The sequence below is a fragment of the Anabrus simplex genome, chromosome 3 (assembly GCF_040414725.1).
Source record: "Anabrus simplex isolate iqAnaSimp1 chromosome 3, ASM4041472v1, whole genome shotgun sequence".
Classification (NCBI taxonomy): domain Eukaryota; kingdom Metazoa; phylum Arthropoda; class Insecta; order Orthoptera; family Tettigoniidae; genus Anabrus; species Anabrus simplex.
Window position 1 is genome coordinate 83474903 of NC_090267.1, and position 20406 is coordinate 83495308.

The following is a 20406-nucleotide window of genomic DNA, read 5'->3' on the forward strand; positions in this document are numbered from 1 at the left end:
TAACAGAGGAGAACACAATCATTATGGGTGATCTGAATGGCCAAGTTGGTAAAGAAAGACTAGACTGTGAAAACATCGTTGGCCCCCATGGCTATGGTAACAGAAACTCTGAAGCAGAGAACCTGATTGATTTCTGTGTGCGAAACAACTTAATCCAGAACACATGGTATCAGAAGAGGGACAGCCATAAAATAATGAGATACAGCTGGGATGGAAAGCTCTTGACTTCATCATCACTGATAGAGAAGGGGGTCAGTATGTTACAGATGTTAAAGTCATACACAGCGAGTGCCTAGATAGTGACCATCGGCTATTAATCGCTTACCTAAAAGATGTTCATGTGTCCAAACTTAAACAAAAGAAAATGCCGAAGATTAAGACATGGCTGTTGAAAGACATGGAGAAGAAAGGAAACTGAAGCAAGGATAACAGCTAAATTACCCAAAACTGAGAAAGGGGAAGTAGAAGAAGAATGGTCCTTATTCAAAGAAACCCTTGTAAAAGAAGCCACGGAAATTTGTGGAAAAACAAGTGCCACTCCAAAAGAGAAGGAAACACCTTGGTGGAATGACCGAGTGAAGACAGCAGTAAAAGATAGAAATATACTGAAAAGAAAATTAGACCTCGAGAAACAGAAAACAGATGATAGAAGAAATGAATTAAAAATTGAACATCTAGCACAGGAATACCGGAAAAAGAAACTGGCTGTAAAAAGACTGATCCAGGAAGAAAAGGTAAAGTGCTGGGATGACTTTACTACAAGGATAGAGGAAGACTGTCAAGGAAGTAGGAAACTACTATACAAAATAGTAAACAGTAAAAGAAATGAAAATATAAACATCCTTGCACTAGAAACAGATGACGGTAGCTTAATACAAACAGAGGAAGGGATCAAGGATGAAATGAAGAAGTACTTCAACAGGCTATTAAATGGAGATGGGGGCAACACCACCACCAATGATTGTAGTGTAGATGAAGCCAAAAGCAACAAATACCCATTAACATGGCTTGAGGTAGAAACAGCACGCGAAACAGCATGCGAAATTGGAAGTCCCCAGGCTTTGATGACCTCAGCTCAGACATGATAAAGGCAGCTGGAATACTGGGCTTGAATTGGCTATATAGAGTGTTATCAGTGATTTGGGAATGTAACAAAATTCCAGAAGATTGGAGTAAAGGAGTCATCATTCCGCTGTTCAAAAAGGGCAACCAACGGAAATGTGGAAATTACAGAGGCATCACGTTGTTGTCACACTCACTGAAGCTGCTGGAAAAGATCATAGAAACAAGACTTATGAAGATAGTGCAACCTTTGCTTGAGGAAGAACAACACAGGTTCAGGAAAGGTCGAAGTACTGTGGATCATATCTTTGCAGTAAAGATGCAGACAGAAAAGTACTGGGAATATGGAAGAAATCTTGTGACTACATTTGTGGACATTGAAAAAGCATATGATAGTGTTCCTCAAAACAAGATATGGGAATGTCTAGAAGACCTAGAGGTGCCATAGTACTTAATTGACAAAGTCAAGATGATATGCCAGAAGTGCTACAGCTGTGTCCAGATAGGCAACGGACAATCAGAATGGTTTGAAACAAAGAGAGGGGTCCAACAAGGAAGTGCTCTGTCATCACTCCTGTTCGTAATAGTAATGGACAAGGTCATCAAATCTATCAAGAAAATGGACAGTGAACCAAACGCCCTGGTATTTGCTGATGATGTGCTTTTATGGGGAGAGACAGAAGCTGAAGTTCAGAAGAAACTTAATAGATAGAACAACACATTCAAAAATTTTGGACTGAAGATGAGCAAAACAAAGACAGTGGAAATGACCATCAACAGAGAAGGAACAAACTCAAATATATTTCTGGAAGGAGCAAAAATCGAATCAGCTTCCCACTTCAAGTACCTCGGAAGCACAATATCGAAAAACAACACTGTTAGGCAGGAAATACTCAGCAGGACACAGAAAGCATCGAACTTCTACAGTCAAGTCAGGAATCTCCTCTGGGACTGCAAAATACCACAGAAAGCGAAAACAATCTTGTACCACACTTACTTCGTAACAATCCTCATGTACGGTTTAGAGGCATGTACCCTACTAAAGAAAGACTTCAGTAGAATCCAAGCAACTGAAATGAGATTCATTAGAACCATGAACCAAACAACCAGAAAGGACAATATCAGAAATGAAGTGAACAGAAAAGTAGTTGGTATTAAAGTTCCTATTATCAGTGTCAAAGAAACGCAGACTTCAGTGGTATGGGCACGTAATGAGAATGAACAGGGAAAGACCTGCCAGAAAATATTTCGACCATAGTCTCGTAGGAAGAAGACCACAGGGAAGACCAAGAAAACGTTGGATAGAGACTGTAAGATCAGATGTGGAGGAGAGTGGATACAAATGGGAGGATGTACTGGATCAGAAGATGTATGAAGACAGAAGGAAATGGCGAGCGCTTGTACACCACACCCGGGAAACTGGAGTTGGGAAATGATGATGATGATGATGATGACCAGAGACTTATAAGCCCTCTTCTTTACATCCTTACTGTAACCCATGAACACCCACATAACCACGTGCAGTCTGTACCTTTTATTTACAATACCGTTTAAGTGATTACCCCAATGAAGATAATTCCCCTAGTACTTACAGTGATTCCGATAAGGAATTGAAAAAGCATATGATAGTGTTCCTCGAAACAAGATATGGGAATGTCTGGAAGACCTAAAGGTGCCAAAGTACTTAATTGACAAAGTCAAGATGCTATGCCAGAAGTGCTAAAAGACTTATCTCTGATTACACTTCTATACTCATATCATTTATATATATATCAGAAAACATAAAAGTCCAGTAACACTGCCTCGAGGATTTCCCCTCTTAATTATTACAAGGTCAAATAAAGCTTCTCCCACTCTAATTCTCTAAGATCTATTTTCTAGAAATATAGCAATCCATTTAGTCACTCTTTTGTCTACTTCAGTCGCACTCATTTTTTCCAATAGCCTACCGTGATCTACCCTATCAAATGCCTTAGACAGGTCAATCGCGATACAGTCCATTTGACTTCCTGAATCCAAGATATCTGCTATATCTTGCTGGAATCCTAATGTTGAGCATCAGTGGAATAAACTTGCTTACTGCCTTCTATAGAACCAGTTATTAATTTTGCAAACATGTCTAATATAATCAGAAAGAATGCTTTCCCAAAACTTACATGCAATTTTACTCATATCATGTCATTAGTTGTTGTTGTTGTTGTTGTTCTTTGAGTCATCAGTCCATAGACTGGTTTGATGCAGCGCTCCATGCCACCCTATCCTATGCTAACCTTTTCATTTCTATGTAACTATTGCATCCTACATCTACTCTAATCAGCTTGTCATATTCATACCTTGGTCAACCCCTACCGTTCTAATCACCTACACTACCTTCAAAAACCAACTGAACAAGTCCTGGGTGTCTTAAGATGTGTCCTATCATTCTGTCTCTTCTTCTCGTCAAATTTAGCCAAATCGATCTCCTCTCGCCAATTTGATTCAGCATCTCTTCATTCGTCGTTCGATCTATCCATCCCACCTTCAGCATTCTTCTGTAATACTACATTTCAAATGCTTCTATTCTCTTTCTTTCTGAGCTAGTTATCGTCCATGTTTCACTTCCATACAATGCCACGCTCCACACGAAAGACTTCAAAAACATCTTTCTAATTCAATGTTTGAAGTGAGCAAATTTCTTTTCTTAAGAAAGCTCTTCCTTGCTTGTGCTAATCTGCATTTTATGTCTTCCTTACTTCTGTCATTGTTAGTTATTTTACTACCCAAGTAACAATATTCATCTTCTTCCTTTAAGACTTCATTTCCTAATTTAATATTTCCTGCATCACCTGCCTTCGTTCGACTGCACTCCATTACTTTTGTTATGGACTTATTTGTTTTCATCTTGTACTCCTTACCCAAGACTTCATCCATACCATTCAGTAGCTTCTCAAGATCTTCAGCAGTCTCAGATAAAATTAATATATCATCGGCAAATCAAGGTTTTGATTTCCTCTACTTGGATTGTGATTTCCCTTCCAAATTCCTCTTTAATATCCTTTAATGCCTGTTCTTTGTAAACACTGAAAAGGAGGGGGGACAAACTGCAGCCTTGCCTCACTCCTTTCTGGACTGCTGCTTCCTTTTCAAAGCCCTCGATCCTTATCACTGCAGATAGATTTTTATACAGATTATAATAATTCTTCGTTCTTGGTATCTGATCCCAATCACCTTCAGAATCTGAAACAGCTTGGTCCAATCAACATTATCAAATGCCTTTTCTAGATTTACGAATGCCATGTACGTGGGCTTGTCCTTCTTGATTCGATCCTCTAAGATCAGACGTAAAGTCAGGATTGCTTCACGTGTTCCTACGTTTCTTCCGAAGCCAAATTGATCTTGTTTTTCCATTCTTCTGTACATAATACGTGTTAAAATTTTGCAGGCATGAGATACTAAACTAATGGTGCAGTAGTTTCCACACCTGTCAGCACCGGCTTTCTTGGGAATAGGTATAACAACATTCTGCCGAAAATCAGATGGGACTTCTCCTGTCTCATAAATCTTACACACTAAATGGAATAACCTTGCCATGCTGGTTTCTCCTAAGGCAGTCAGTAATTCAGAGGGAATGTCAATTCCAGGTGCCTTGTTCTTATTTAGGTCAATCACAGCTCTGTCAAACTCTGACCTCAAAATTGGGTCTCCCATTTCATCAGCATCAACTGCTTCTTCTTGTTCCAGAACCATATTATCTACATCTTTACGTTGATACAGCTGTTGGATATGTTCCTGCCATCTTTCTGCCTTGTCTTCTTCCCTAGAAGTGGCTTTCCATCTGAGCTCTTAATATTCATACACCTAGATTTCCTTTCTCCAAAGGTTTCCTTCATTTTCCTGTATGCAGCATCTACCTTTAGCAGGACCATACAACCTTCGACATCCTTTCACTTCTCGTTCAGCCATTGTTCCTTAGCTGCCTTGCACTTTCTATGCACTTCATTATTTAATTGCCTATATTCTTTTCTGCCCTCTTCATTTCTAGCATTTTTGTATTTCTGTCGTTCATCAATCAGGTCTAGTATCTCCTGAGTTGTCCACTGATTCATAGTTGTTCTTTTCTTCCTTCCTAACGTTTCTTCAGCAGCCCTACTGACTTCATTCATGACAATCCACTCTTCCTCTACTGTGTTTCCTTCAGTCTTTTCATTTAGCCCTTGTGCAACATGTTCCTTGAAACAATCCCTCACACTCTTTTCTTTCAACTTGTCTAGATCCCATCTCCTTGCATTCCTTCCTTTCTTCAATTTCTTCAACTTCAGATGGCATTTCATGACCAACAAGTTGTGGTCAGAGCCCAAGTCTGCTCCTGGGAAAGTTTTGCAATCCAACACCTCATTTCTGAATCTCTGCCTAATCATAATGAAGTCTCCAGGTCTCATCTACGTATACAGCCATTGTTTGTGGTGTTTGAACCAGGTATTGGCAAGGACTAAATTATTATCAGTGCAGAATTCAACCAGCCGGCTTCCTCTTTTGTTCCTTTATCCCAATCTGAATTCTCCTGCTGTATTACCTTCTCTTCCTTGGCCTACCACTGCATTCCAGTCTCCCATCACAATTAGATTCTCGTCACCTTTTACATATTGTATTAAATCTTCTCTCTCTTCATATATTCTTTCGATTTCCTCATCATCCGCTGAACTAGTAGGCGTATAGACCTGCACTATTATGGTGGACATTAGTTAGCTGTCTATCTTGACGACAATAGTTCTTTCGCTATGCTTACCCGCTGCCCTATTATTCATTATTAAACCAACTCCTGCATTTCCCCTGTTTGATTTTGTGTTGATAATGCGGTAGTCGCCTGACAAAAAATCCTGTTCTTCCTGCCAACGTACTTCGCTTATACCAACTACATCTAACTTTAGTCTATCCATCTCCCTTTTCAGATTCTCTAACTTACCACAACAATTCAAACTTCTAATATTCCACGCTCGGACTCGCAGAAGGTCAGTATCCATCTTCCTGATGATCGCCCCCTCCCATGTAGTCCCCACTCAGCGATCCGAGTGGGGGACTAGTTTACCTCGGGAATATTTTACCCGGGAGGAAGCCATCGTCAGTATATCTTTCATACAGAGAGAGCTGTATGTCCTCGGGAGTTAGTTACGGCTGTAGTTTCCCGTTGTTTTCTGTAGCAGTATCAACACAGCTAAGCCATGTTGAGTATTATTTCAAGGCCATATCCGTCAATCATCTAGATTTCCACCCCTGCAACTTCCGAAAGTCTGCTACCCGCCTTTTTATCTCATTAATTCCTCTGATGAGGTTGACGTCAGGAAGGGCACGCAATTATAAAAACATGCTACGAAGATTCATCTCACTTCATACTCGACCCCGTAGAGAAAAGGGGAAAACGTTTCACATTCTCATATTGTGCAATACTGATATAAAATAAATTAATGGGCAGTCATTTGTCTCTGCCAGTTGAGCAGTAGGCCTACCACACAATAAATCTGAGTAAACCTGACTACTGCTTTCACCCGAATTATCGTCTTGTGCCGCCAACTTCCCTGCTACCAGCATGTCACCATTCCAAATGATGTCATCTTCACTGCCATCTTGTCAGCCATGCACTGCAATCGAGAGGACTGCAGGTCACGTCCCTTTAAAAATAGTTCTGTTCCCGACTATAGAGTCCAAACAGTGAAATCTATTCCCAAATGTTTTCTGGAGATGGTCTCTGATATTCCTAGTTGGTGTATATGTAGCAGAAGCCACTCCTTCTGAATAAAGCCGTGCTGTAGAAAGTGTGCCAAACCACCAGCTGATAAAACTAGCGTATATTACAAATTGTACTTCCGAATGTTTCCGGAAGCATTCTTTGGATAACCGCGGCTGTTGAAAGCCAGACCCTTATTTTTAAATATATTTCATAGCATCAAGATTTACCTGAACATCTGTCATGAGATAAGAGAGACCGCATTGTTTAGGTTAGGTATGCTATCAAGTGCCCGGATAGTGCCAGAAGTTTCATGACAGAAAGAATGAAGATAAATAACAGGAAAGTTTGCTGCATTTATGGATATCTACAGGTGTGGCGGTAATACGTTTTATTATCACGTTTAATTTCATACGTCCGTTGTCTCCATTTTTCATTAACGCACAGTATGTTTTGTTTGGCATATCTGAAAATCGTTAAAAGTGGGGATGTAAAATCAATATTATTATTATTATTTGTTAGGTACATTGGCAAGTAAAACAATCGTTATGATTGGATTGTTTTCATCATGTTCTAAACTTACTTCTCTCATTAAATACCTATATTGGCCTGAGTTACGAGATATTAAACGATCACTTTGTTAATGATCTCGCCTCATATGTTAATAGCAACAATCATGAATATTTCTCAATAAAGTAAACTCATTTCTACATCCCGAGGTAGTGCAGCTCTTTTTAGACACCCCCCCCCAGTGGAGGTTACATTACCATTTTTACTGCATATAAACCTTTCTGGCATTCGTAAATCTCTGGCAGTATGGTGCCGGGAATCAAACTCAGGCTTCCGAGAATGGCAGCTAATTTGTGCTAACCATTGTGCTGGCAGACATTCTTCAAAACACAGACATATATAACATGACTGATGCATGCTTGCAATGCGGGAGTCGGACATGAAACTATTGACCTATTTGTGCGAAATCATCACAGCTGCAGTAGGCTACGGACATTTTTTAACTACAAAACACACATGTACCGTATGTCTTCGACATGTTTTTTATTGCTAGGGTCGTACAGACGAAACTATTCAAAAATTTGTGTCATCAGGGTTGCAGTAAAGCTTGTACTCGATTTGAATCATTGTTCTCTGACGAATTACATTGGGAGTCTTGTGTGCAAGCTTTATTTTTTATTCATTTTCTAATAAGCGAGGGGTTATAATACACGAGTAAATATGGTAATTTAGGTTGCCTGAAGCGGAGATTGTCAAATACAAAACAAACCTAATAAATATAAGTAAATGAATTTGCCAATACCAATGTCAAAATACACTGGGGAAGTTTTGAGTGAAATACCTCTCTGAAGTTAATTCTTGGTCTAAAAGAAAGAATGTGTCTGTCTTTAGAATGACCAGAAATATCTTAACAGTGTAGAAGGCAACATCAGGATTAGGTGGGGAGAAACATAAAACTCTGTAGAAAGTGCACAGTGCCTCTTCCCTTACCATTCAGCCAACGTCAATACAGAATAACAGGAAAACTAATGTAAAAACATACCATGTACAAAGCAAACTTTTTTTCAGCATGAATAAAGACCAGTCATCCACCCTAAGAAATAAATCACTCCATTACCACCTCTAACTTTCTGTGGCTTATTTCATGAGTATGTGGGTGATCCTGTTGCTGGTGGATAGTTTTCAAAATGTTAATTCCATGTACAGTTTCATCATCTTCAACAAATTCTTGGTCTTTTGTTCAAGGACAAGCCTCTGAACAATAACTTCTCACTTGTTTCTATTCACATAGTCATTATACTGTACATTCCACAAAATTTCACATTCCTTGCAGGCTACACCTCTAAGAATTGAATAAAGTCGTTTGAACATTAAAAAAAAAATTAATGCCTTAAAACTACGCAGTGTAGTCAAGTGAGGTAAAGGGCAAATTGGGGTTTACGCACAGACAGTAGTGGAATCAAGTTAGCTACATGACTGGAAGGTAGATACAAAAGTAGGTGGTTCGTCAACTTACTTGAATGAAAAAAAAACCCAACTTGACTGTCATCTCTTGGTTACACAGAGAAACTTGGAGGTAACTTGCAACTTAATTACTCTAAACTTTTCCTCTGTAAGTAGGCATTTAGATAATCACTTTCGGCACCATTGTATAGCTTCTTGTTTTAGTTGTTGTGATGGCACTAGTGATTAAATGGTTAGTGAGCTACTTTCTTCTATCTGAAATCGAGAGTTCGATGTTTCAAGCTGGAGCTCCGCGTCATTCATATTGGCAAAGGAGCCCTGATTAGCACACATTACTTATGGCATGGTAACACAGATCTCTCAGTTTCACTGCTACATACATACATACATTATCATTATAGACTGTTATGCCTTTCAGCGTTCAGTCTGCAAGCCTCTGAGAATTTACTAAACGTCGCCACAATCCTCGATTTGCAACTAGTGTTGTGGCCTCATTTAGTTCTATACATCTTTAAATCGTTAGAAACCGAGTCTAACCATCGTCGTCTTGGTCTCCCTCTACTTCTCTTACCCTCCATAACAGAGTCCATTATTCTCCTAGGTAACCTATCCTCCTCCATTCGCCTCACATGACCCCACCACCGAAGCCGGTTTATGCGTACAGCTTCATCCATCAAGTTCATTCCTAAATTAGCCTTTATCTCCTCATTCCGAGTACCCTCCTGCCATTGTTCCCACCTGTTTGTACCAGCAATCATTCTCGCTACTTTCATGTCTGTTACTTCTAACTTATGAATAAGATATCCTGAGTCCACCCAGCTTTCGCTCCCGTAAAGCAAAGTTGGTCTGTAAACAGACCGATGTAAAGATAGTTTCGTCTGGGAGCTGACTTCCTTCTTACAGAATACTGCTGATCGCAACTACGAGCTCACTGCATTAGCTTTACTTCACCTTGATTCAATCTCTCTCACTATATTACCATCCTGGGAGAACACACAACTTAAATACTTGAAATTATCGACATGTTCTAGCTTTGTATCACCAATCTGACATTTGATTCTGTTGGATTTCTTACCTACTGACATCAATTTAGCCTTCGAGAGGCTAATTTACATACCATACTCATTGCACCTATTTTCAAGTTCCAAGATATTAGACTGCAGGCTTTCGGCACAGTCTGCCATTAAGACCAAGTCGTTAGCATAGGCCAAACTGCTTACTACATTTCCACCTAACTGAATCCCTCCCTGCATTTTACACCTTTCAGCAGATGATCCATGTAAACTACGAACAGCAAAGGTGAAAGATTACAGCCTTGTCTAACCCCTGTAAGTACCCTGAACCAAGAACTTATTCTACCATCAATTCTCACTGAAGCCCAATTGTCAACATAAATGCCTTTGATTGATTTTAATAATCTACCTTTAATTCCATAGTCCCCCAGTATGGCGAACATCTTTTCCCTTGGTACCCTGTCATATGCTTTCTCTAGATCTACGAAACATAAATATAACTGCCTATTCCTCTCGTAGCATTTTTCAATTACCTGGCGCATACTGAAAATCTGATCCTGACAGCCTCTTTGTGGTCTGAAACCACACTGGTTTTCATCCAACTTCCTCTCAACGACTGATCGCACCCTCCCTTCCAGGATGCCAGTGAATACTTTGCCTGGTATACTAATCAATGAGATACCTCGATAGTTTTTGCAATCCTTCCTGTTCCCTTGCTTATAGATAGGTGCAATTACTGCTTTTGTCCAATCTGAAGGTACCTTACCAACACTCCACGCTAATTTTACTACTCTATGAAGCCATTTCATCCCTGCCTTCCCACTGTACTTCACCATTTCAGGTCTAATTTCATCTATTCCTGCTGCCTTATGACAATGGAGTTTATTTACCATCCTTTCCACTTCCTCAAGCATAATTTCACCAACATAATTTTCCTCCTCCCCATGAGCTTGGCTGTTCACAATACCACCAGGATGATTTCCTTTTACATTGAGAAGATGTTCAAAATATTCCCTCCACCTCTCCAGTGATTCCCTGGGATCTATTATGAGTTCACCTGAATTACTCAAAACACTGTTCATTTCCTTTTTCCCTCCCTTCCTAAGATTCTTTATTACTGTCCAGAAAGGTTTCCCTGCTGCTTGACCTAGCCTTTCCAGGTTATTACCAAAATCTTCCCATGTCTTCTTTTTGGATTCAACAACTATTTGTTTCGCTCTGTTTCTTTCATCTACGTACCAATCCCTGTCTGCCTTGGCCCTTGTTTGGAGCCATTTCTGATAAGCCTTCTTTTTACGTTTACAGGCTGCTCTCACTTCTTCATTCCACCAAGATGTTCGCCTTTTCCCATCTTTACACACAGTTGTTCCTAGGCATTCCCTTGCTGTTTCTATTACAGCATCCCTGTATGCCACCCATTCACTTTCTATATCCTGAACCTGCTTACTGTCTACTGTTCGAAACTTCTCACTAATCATATCCATGTACTTCTGTCTAATTTCCTTGTCCTGGAGACTTTCTACCCTTATTCGTTTGCAGACAGATTTCACTTTCTCTACCCTAGGCCTAGAGATACTTAGTTCACTACAGATCAGATAGTGGTCTGTATCATCGAAAAATCCGCGAAAAACTCGTACATTCCTAACAGATTTCCTGAATTCAAAGTCTGTTAAGATATAGTCTATTATGGATCTGGTACCCCTAGCCTCCCATGTGTAGCGGTGAATAGCCTTATGCTTGAAGAATGTATTCGTAACAGCTAAACCCATACTAGCACAGAAGTCCAGAAACACTTCCCATTCCCATTAGCTTCCATATCTTCCCCACATTTACCAATCATCCTTTCGTATTCTTCAGTTCTATTCCCAACTCTCGCATTGAAATCGCCCATTAGCACTATTCTATCCTTGCTGTTGACCCTGACCACGATGTCACTCAATGCTTCATAAAACTTGTCAACTTCATCCTCATCTGCACCCTCACATGGTGAATACACGGACACAATTCTTGTCCTACTTCCTCCCACTGACAAATCTACCCACATCATTCGCTCATTTACGTGCCTAACAGAAAATATGTTGCGTGCAATGGTATTCCTGATAAAGAGCCCTACCCCAGACTCTGCCCTTCCCTTTCTAACACCCGTCAAGTACACTTTATAATCTCCTATCTCTTCCTCATTATCTCCCCTTACCCGAATATCACTTACTCCTAGCATGTCCAGATGTATCCTCTTTGCTGATTCAGCCAGTTCTACCTTCTTTCTTCCATAAGCCCCATTAATATTGATAGCTCCCCATCGAATTCCATTTCGTTCGCCAAGTTGTTTCCAACTTACTACGCAGTATTGAAAGGTGGATCCTTCCCTATAATATTGTACATCTTCTTAAGTTGTTTCCAAGGAGTCCCTCGCCTGTCAAATGGGAGTGGGACTCCATTACTCCCATAGGTCCGAGGCTTGCTTAAAGTGTTCTGAGCTTGGTGAATTCATGAAGCAGGATGCTGCCCTACTTGCACATAGTCCAAGTGAGGATCTCTCCTCTAACGGGTTATGGACCACCGGTGAATTGTATAGTCCTAGCCGCGTGAGCACAAGGAGGGCCACGACTCAAAATACGTCCGAGATGCCCACTCCCATTCCATAGCAACTGGTATCCCGACTCTCAGGACCACTTACTAGGCCACTCAGCCATTGCCCATGGTTCACGAACTAGGACGCGACTACAGTAACCCACAAACATGAACCATGAACTGTTAGGAATATTGTAAACTTAATATGCAAAGTCGCTCACATAGCGACAAGAAAACCACTTGCATTTCAGCTGCTGAAGCTGTATTATATATCTGTTGTTATAGAGTTTGTTTATCCTTAGGTTAAAGGCGCAGATTCCAGACCTGGAGCATTCACTGGAGATGATTAAATTACTACAGAAGCAACGGGACTCCCCAGATGATATTGAGACCCAATTTCTTCTATCAGAGCAAGTCTTTGTGAAGGCTGCTGTTCCTCCAACAGACATGGTGTGCTTATGGCTTGGTGTGAGTACCATATTATGACACATTTCTGCTTATTTCCTTTTGTAGTTAAAGGAGAAGGAAGTATTTGAGTAAATTGACAGTAACTTATCTTGTTGAGCAGTCATACAAAAACTGCAAGACACTGTAATTCAATTCTATGTGAACATATAAAACCCATCGTCATTTAGAGAATTCTTCTAGTTCCCTGTTTTTTTTGTGTTTTTTTCCCTCTTTATTTATTGGAGTTGGCACTTGATGTGGATTTGGCCCAGTGCTACACTGATGTTTCCTGATGCCAACTCTCTGTGGAAGGATGTATTTGCTGTTGTGTGATGTGTTTTCAAAATCAAAATCAAAATCTCTTTATTTGCAAATAAGGTGTCTACCTCGGTGGCAAATGGTACACTAAAATACATTATTGTCAAGCACTAAATATTAAATTAACAAGAGAAGAAAATTTTTCCTATAATACAATATTATACAATTTACGCTAACAATGTTTTCTATTAAACACACAGCTCATCCTTAATAAATTTATATTGTTTACAAAATTCTACTTATAATATCTCCTGTACTACTTACAAATATAGTCAACTGATATACAGTATGTGGAATGACTTCAAATGATACTATACAACTGGTATAACATTAATATTTACATTGCATTTATTTATTTACTTTTTTTTTTTTTTTTACCGTTCTGGATCCTAAGTAGCATAACGACCTCCTGCGTCTTAACCAGAGCCCCTTTTGCCACCACTTTTCAGAGTTCCTGAAGGGCCTTCAAAGCTACCGTAGCGGTCCCAGGGCCCTCGAATTCCCCACTGTACTTCACCCCTACAGGCAGTCCCCTACTTTGGCTGTCCAAACTCCTTAGACCAGGGGATGGAATTAATTTATTCACACACATTTTTTTTATTTACAATAACCTGCACTGGTCGAATGCCCTCTAACACTTCATTTATTTTCTCTGTTGCTGTTTATTCTCTTCTTGAATATCTGTACAGATTTTGGAAAAGGATCAAACACTACCCCTGGTAAACTGTTCCACTCCTTCACACCCTTCCCAATGAATGAAAATTTACCCCAATCGCTTCTGCTAAAATTCCTTCTAATTTTATATTTGTGATCAGTCCTTCCAATATAATTATTTTCCAACTGAAGCCTCTCACGGATATCTCCCCATGCTTCTCCTGTATAGGCTCTATATAATCCTATAAGTCTAGTTTTCTCCCTTCTCTTACTTAAAGTTTCCCACCCAAGTTCCTTTAACATTTCTGATACACTACTCTTTCTCCTGAAATCCCCTGTTACGAATCTTGCTGCTTTCCTCTGCACACTATCTATTTCTTTTATTAGGTATTCTTGGTGAGGATCCCAAACACTGTTTGCATATTCCAATAATGGACGAACCATACTCAAGTAACTTTTTTCTTTTAATTCTTTGTTGCATCCTTTAAGTAGCCTCATTATGACATGTAATGATCTGTATGCTTTCCTAACAATGTTATCAATATATCAATATGACCCTTCCAGTGAAAATTACTTTCAAATCTCACACCTAAGTATTTGCACTTGCCATCTTTTGGAATAACTACCTCATTCAAAGTATATTCAAATTCAGTTTTAAAGCTCCTGTTTGTAAAAGTTGTAACAGTTGATTTGCCTCCATTAACCTTCATATTATTTTCTTCAACCCATTGTTGGATACTTTCAAGGTCCCTTTGTAATTCTGAACAATCCTCAATGTTGTTTATTTCCTTATAAACAATTATGTCATCTGCATACAATCTTATTTTTGATGTTATATTGTTCTCTAAATCATTTGCGTAAATTAAGAAAAGTAACGGACCGATTATACTACCCTGTGCAATTCCCTTCCAAACTTTCTCTTCCTGAGATACATTATTTCCTACTTTGACTTTCTGAACCCTTGAATTTAGAAATGCTTTTATCCAACGGGTAACCCTTACGTCCAAACCTATTCCCTCCAATTTCTTTAATAATATTCCATGTTCCACTCTATCAAAGGCTTTGGAAAGATCTATGGCTATGCAATCTAACTGACCTCCTGAATGTAGATGAAGAGATGCATATTAAGAGTAAGACAAACACAAGCATCCAGACCTCAGCCAGAGGAATTAACAGTGTTCTCCCCAGAAATTTTCGTCAGCTGGGTGGCAGGAATAAGTAGCCGGGCGAGGAATAAGTTACCTACTTGAAAAATGAGTGTGATAAAGTTCCAATTTATTACCCTCAGTGCATTAACTATAATATCAGACAGGTAAACATTAACTGCAGAGTTGAAAAAAGGGGGTTAGCAGCCTTTCGAAAGTTGCAAGGGCGGCAGTCCAGATGATTGACTGATATGGCCTTGTAATAATACTTAACATGGCTTAGCTGTGTTGATACTGCTACACGGCTGAAAGCAACGGGAAACTACAGCCGTAACTAACTCCCGAGGACATGCAGCTCTCTCTGTATGAATGATGTTCTGATGATGGCTTCCTCCCGGGTAAAATATTCCGAAGGTAAACTAGTCCCCAATTCGGATCTCCGGGGGTGGGGGGTGGACGTGGACGTGGACTACACGAGAGGGAGCGATCATCAGGAAGATGGATACTGACATTCTGCGAGTTGGAGCGTGGAATGTTAGAAGTTTGAATCGTTGTGGTAGATTAGAGAATCTGAAAAGGGAGATGGATAGACTAATGTTAGATGTAGCAGGTATAAGTCAAGTACGTTGGCAGGAAGAACAGGATTCGTGATCCGGCGACTACCGAATTATCAACACATAATCAAACAGAGGAAATGCAGGAGTTGGTTTAATAATGAATAAGAAAATAGGGCAGCGGGTAAGCTGCTGTGACCAGCGTAGTGAAAGAATTATTGTCGTCAAGATAGACACCAAACCAGTGCCCACCACAATAGTACAGGTCTATATGCCTACTAGCTCAGCGGATGATGAGGAAACCGAAAGAACATATGAAGAGATAGAAGATTTAATACAATATGTGAAACGTGACGAGAATCTAATTGTGATCGGAGAGTGTAATGCAGTGGTAGGCCAAGGAAGAGAAGGTAATACAGTAGGAGAATTTGGATAGGGACAAAGGAACGAAAGAGGAAGTCGGCTGGTTGACTTCTGCACTGATCATAATTTAGTCCTTCCCAGTACTTGGTTCAAACACCACATACGATGGCTTTATACGTGGACGAGACGTGGATAGCCATGAAAAATGAAGTCAGCAGGGCTGCTGAAGAAATGTTAGGAAGGAAGAAAATATCAACTAAGAATCAGTGGATAACTCAGGTGGTACTAGATCTGATTGATGAACAACAAAAATACAAGAATGCTAGAAATGAAGAGGGCAGAAAAGAACACAGGCGATTAAAGAATGAAGTGGATAGAAAGTGAAAGGTAGCTAAGGAAGACTGGCTGAAGGAGAAGTGCAAGGATGTCGAAGGTTGTATGGTCCTAGGAAAGGTAGATGCTGCATACAGGAAAATCAAGGAAACCTTTGGAGAAAGGAAATCTAGGTGTATGAATATTAAGAGCTCAGATGGAAAGCCACTTCTAGGGAAAGAAGACAAAGCAGAAAGATGGCAGGAACATATCCAACAGTTGTATCAAGGTGAAGATGTAGATAATTTGTTTCTGGAACAAGAAGAGGCTGTTGATGCTGATGAAATGGGAGACCCAATTTTGAGTTCAGAGTTTGACAGAGCTGTAAGCGACTTAAATAGGAACAAGGCACCTGGAATTGATGATATTCCCTCTGAATTACTGACTGCCTTAGGAGAAACCAACATGGCAAGGCTATTCCATTTAGTGTGTAAGATGTATGAGACAGGAGAAGTCCCATCCGATTTTCGTCAGAATGTTGTTATACCTATTCCCAAGAAAGTCGGTGCTGACAGGTGTGAAAACTATCGCACCATTAGTTTAGTATCTCATGCCTGCAAAATTTTCACACGTATTATTTACAGAAGAGTGGAAAAACAAGTTGAAGCTGAGTTGGGAGAAGATCAGTTTGGCTTCAGAAGAAATGTAGGAACACGTGAAGCAATCCTAACTTTACGTCTGATCTTAGAGGATCGAATCTAGAAGGACAAGCCCACATACATGGCATTCGTAGATCTAGAAAAGGCGTTCGATAATGTTGATTGGACCAAGCTATTTAAGATTCTGAAGGTGATTGGGATAGATACCGAGAATGAAGAATTATCTACAATCTGTATAAAAATCAGTCTGCAGTGATAAGAATCAAGGGCTCTGAAAAAGAAGCAGCAATCCGGAAAGGAGTGAGGCAAGGCCGCAGTTTGTCCCCCCTCCTTTTCAATGTTTACTTAGAACAGGCAGTAAAGGAAATCAAAGTGGAATTTGGAAACGGAATCACAATCCAAGGAGAGGACGTCAAAACCTTGAGATTTGCCAATGATATTATTTTATCTGAGACTGCAGAAGATCTTGAAGATGCTGAATGGTATGGACAAAGTCTTGGGTAAGGAGTACAAGATGAAAATAAATAAGTGCAAAGCAAAGGTAATGGAGTGCAGTCGAATGAAGGCAGGTGATGCAGGAAATATTAAATTAGGAAGTGAAGTAAAGGAAGTTGATGAATATTGTTACTTGGGTAGTAAAGTAACTAACGATGGCAGAAGTAAAGAGGACATAAAATGCAGATTAGGACAAGCAAGCTTTCTTAACAAAAGAAATTTGCTCATTTCAAACATTGATATAGGAATTAGAAAGATGTTTTTGAAGACTTACGTGTGGAGCATGGCATTGTGTGGAAGTGAAACATGGACGATAACTAGCTCAGAAAGAAAGAAAATGGAAGCTTTTGAAATGTGGTGTTACAGAAGAATGCTGAAGTGAGATTGATAGATCGAATCACAAATGAAGAGGTACTTAATCGAATTGGTGAGAGGAGATTGATTTGGCTAAGTTTGACGAGAAGAAGAGATAGAATGCTAGGACACATCTTAAGACACCCAGGACTTGTTCAGTTGGTTTTTGAAGAAAGTGTAGGTGGTAAGAACGGTAGGGGTAGACCAAGGTATGAATATGACAAGAAGATTAGAGCAGATGTAGATTGCAGTGGTTACGTAGAAATGAAATGGTTAGCACAATATAGGGTGGCATGGAGAGCTGTATCAAACCAGTCTATGGACTGATGACTCAAACACACATCATGAACAAGACATAACAGAGTATTTTTAACTTCTAGTGTTCTACTGCTCGTTCACAATCATGTAACACCGGTGTTTACCACTTGGTTGCTGTGGAGGATAGTATTCTAGTTACTCTGGCTTTGGATTGCCATACTGGTTCATGACGTCGTGCAGAATTGAGTGCTCGCATGCGATTCCGTGCTAATCCAGACTGCTTTTGCATGACAATATGTGATAGTCAAGCTAAATATTTAAACTCTGGAATTAAAGGTAGATTATTAAAATCAATCAAGGGCATTTATGTTGACAATTGGGCTTCAGTGAGAATTGATGGTAAAATGAGTTCTTGGTTCAGGGTACTTACAGGGGTTAGACAAGGCTGTAATCTTTCACCTTTGCTGTTCGTAGTTTACATGGATCATCTGCTGAAAGGTATAAAATGGCAGGGAGGGATTCAGTTAGGTGGAACTGTAGTAAGCAGTTTGGCCTATGCTGACGACTTGGTCTTAATGGCAGACTGTGCCGAAAACCTGCAGTCTAATATCTTGGAACTTGAAAATATGTGCAATGAGTATGGTATGAAAATTAGCCTCTTGAAGACTAAATTGATGTCAGTAGGTAAGAAATTCAACAGAATTAAATGTCAGATTGGTGATACAAAGCTAGAACAGGTCGATAATTTCAAGTATTTAGGTTGTGTGTTCTCCCAGGATGGTAATATAGTGAGAGAGATTGAATCAAGGTGTAGTAAAGCTAATGCAGTGAGCTCGCAGTTGCGATCAACAGTATTTTGTAAGAAGGAAGTCAGCTCCCAGACAAAACTATCTTTACATCGGTCTGTTTTCAGACCAACTTTGCTTTACGGGAGCGAAAGCTGGGTGGACTCAGGATATCTTATTCATAAGTTAGAAGTAACAGTCGTGAAAGTAGCAAGAATGATTGTTGGTACAAACAGGTGGGAACAATGGCAGGAGGGTACTCGGAAAGAGGAGATAAAGGCTAATTTAGGAATGAACTCGATGGATGAAGCTGTACGCATAAACTGGCTTCGGTGGTGGGGTCATGTGAGGCGAATGGAGGAGGATAGGTTACCTAGGAGAATAATGGACTCTGTTATGGAGGGTAAGAGAAGTAGAGGGAGACCAAGACGACGCTGGTTAGACTCGGTTTCTAACGATTTAAAGATAAGAGGTATAGAACTAAATGAGGCCACAACACTAGTTGCAAATCGAGGATTGTGGCAACGTTTAATAAATTCTCAGAGGCTTGCAGACTGAATGCTGAACGGCATAACAGTCTATAATGATAATGTATGTATGTATGTATGTATGTATGTATGGTACAATTTATGCAATTATGCTGACAATAATGAAGATTTATCATGTAAATACTGTGAAACTGTTTATTTCAATTTTAATTTGGGGCACCCAATACCCAAATATGTATTAATGTTACGTAACTAGGTTATGTTAGCCGGGCAATCTGTAAAAACAGCAGGGCAGTCTGCCCATTAAAAAAGTCATGGAGAGAACACTGATTAACCATGTGCAGTTAAAATCCTCAGCCAGTTGAGAATCAAACCTGGGGCTCTCTGAACCACCGAAAGTCAATGTGCTTATATTTCTAGTGGGTACGATATTGAAATGCATTAGGTTTTCTCATAGAGGACATTGAATGTTTAAAAATTCTGAAGAAAATGTAAAAAAAGATTTGAAAAAAAATAAACTAGATTGGAAAGCTTTTCTTGTTTTATGAATTCACATTGTAAACATCTTCACAGTGATGGTTGAATTACTTTACATAAACTGAAGTGAACAGTACTGTAAATGGTGTTTGGTCTACTGCACTCTTACAGTATCTCATCATAATCATCTTCATTTCCCGTTACCATCTTCCCGGGTCGGGTTGTGAATCTAGGACCTCCGTCGCTGCCTGTCTTTCCACCACTCTTCTCCTCTTTTAAGTACATCTTCTGGTTTTCCTCTCCTCTTCTGTATGCACTCCCACACTGAATCTGTCCACCTGTTTCGGGGTCATCCTCGTGGTCTCTTTCCTGTTCTCTGAAAAAGCATTTTTTTTTTTTTTCTTCGCACTCTCTCTCCTCCCATTCTTATCATATCCCCATACCACTTAAGCTTTGTTATTTCTATCCTGTCTTGAAGTTTTAAGATTCCTGTCCCTTTCCTTATCTCTCATTTCTAATTCTATCCTTTCTGGTCTTGCCCTCGATACCTCTTAGGAATTTTATCTCCGTTGCATGTATTCTTCTCTTCTCTCGTTTCGTTGTAGTCCACGATCCAGCTGCATAGGTTAGTAAGGGTTCATAATAGATTGAATATAATACTTTCTTACATTTCTTCAGGACCTCTTGGTTCCACAAAATACCCCTTACACTCTGGTAGAAACTGTTTGCTTGTTCTATTCATTTTCCAGTTTCCTCGGTAATCTTTCCATCTTCTG

General features: G+C 39.7%; 1 protein-coding gene across 1 annotated transcript in view; it reads left to right on the forward strand.

Annotated features, from left to right (window-relative positions):
* Positions 1-20406, forward strand: part of LOC136866001 (prefoldin subunit 3) — a 126197-nt gene that overhangs the window by 58748 nt on the left and 47043 nt on the right. Inside the window, exon 3 of the mRNA XM_067142609.1 lies at positions 12624-12789. Within this exon, the coding sequence (XP_066998710.1) occupies positions 12624-12789 (166 nt within the window). The remainder of the gene's footprint in view (positions 1-12623; positions 12790-20406) is intronic.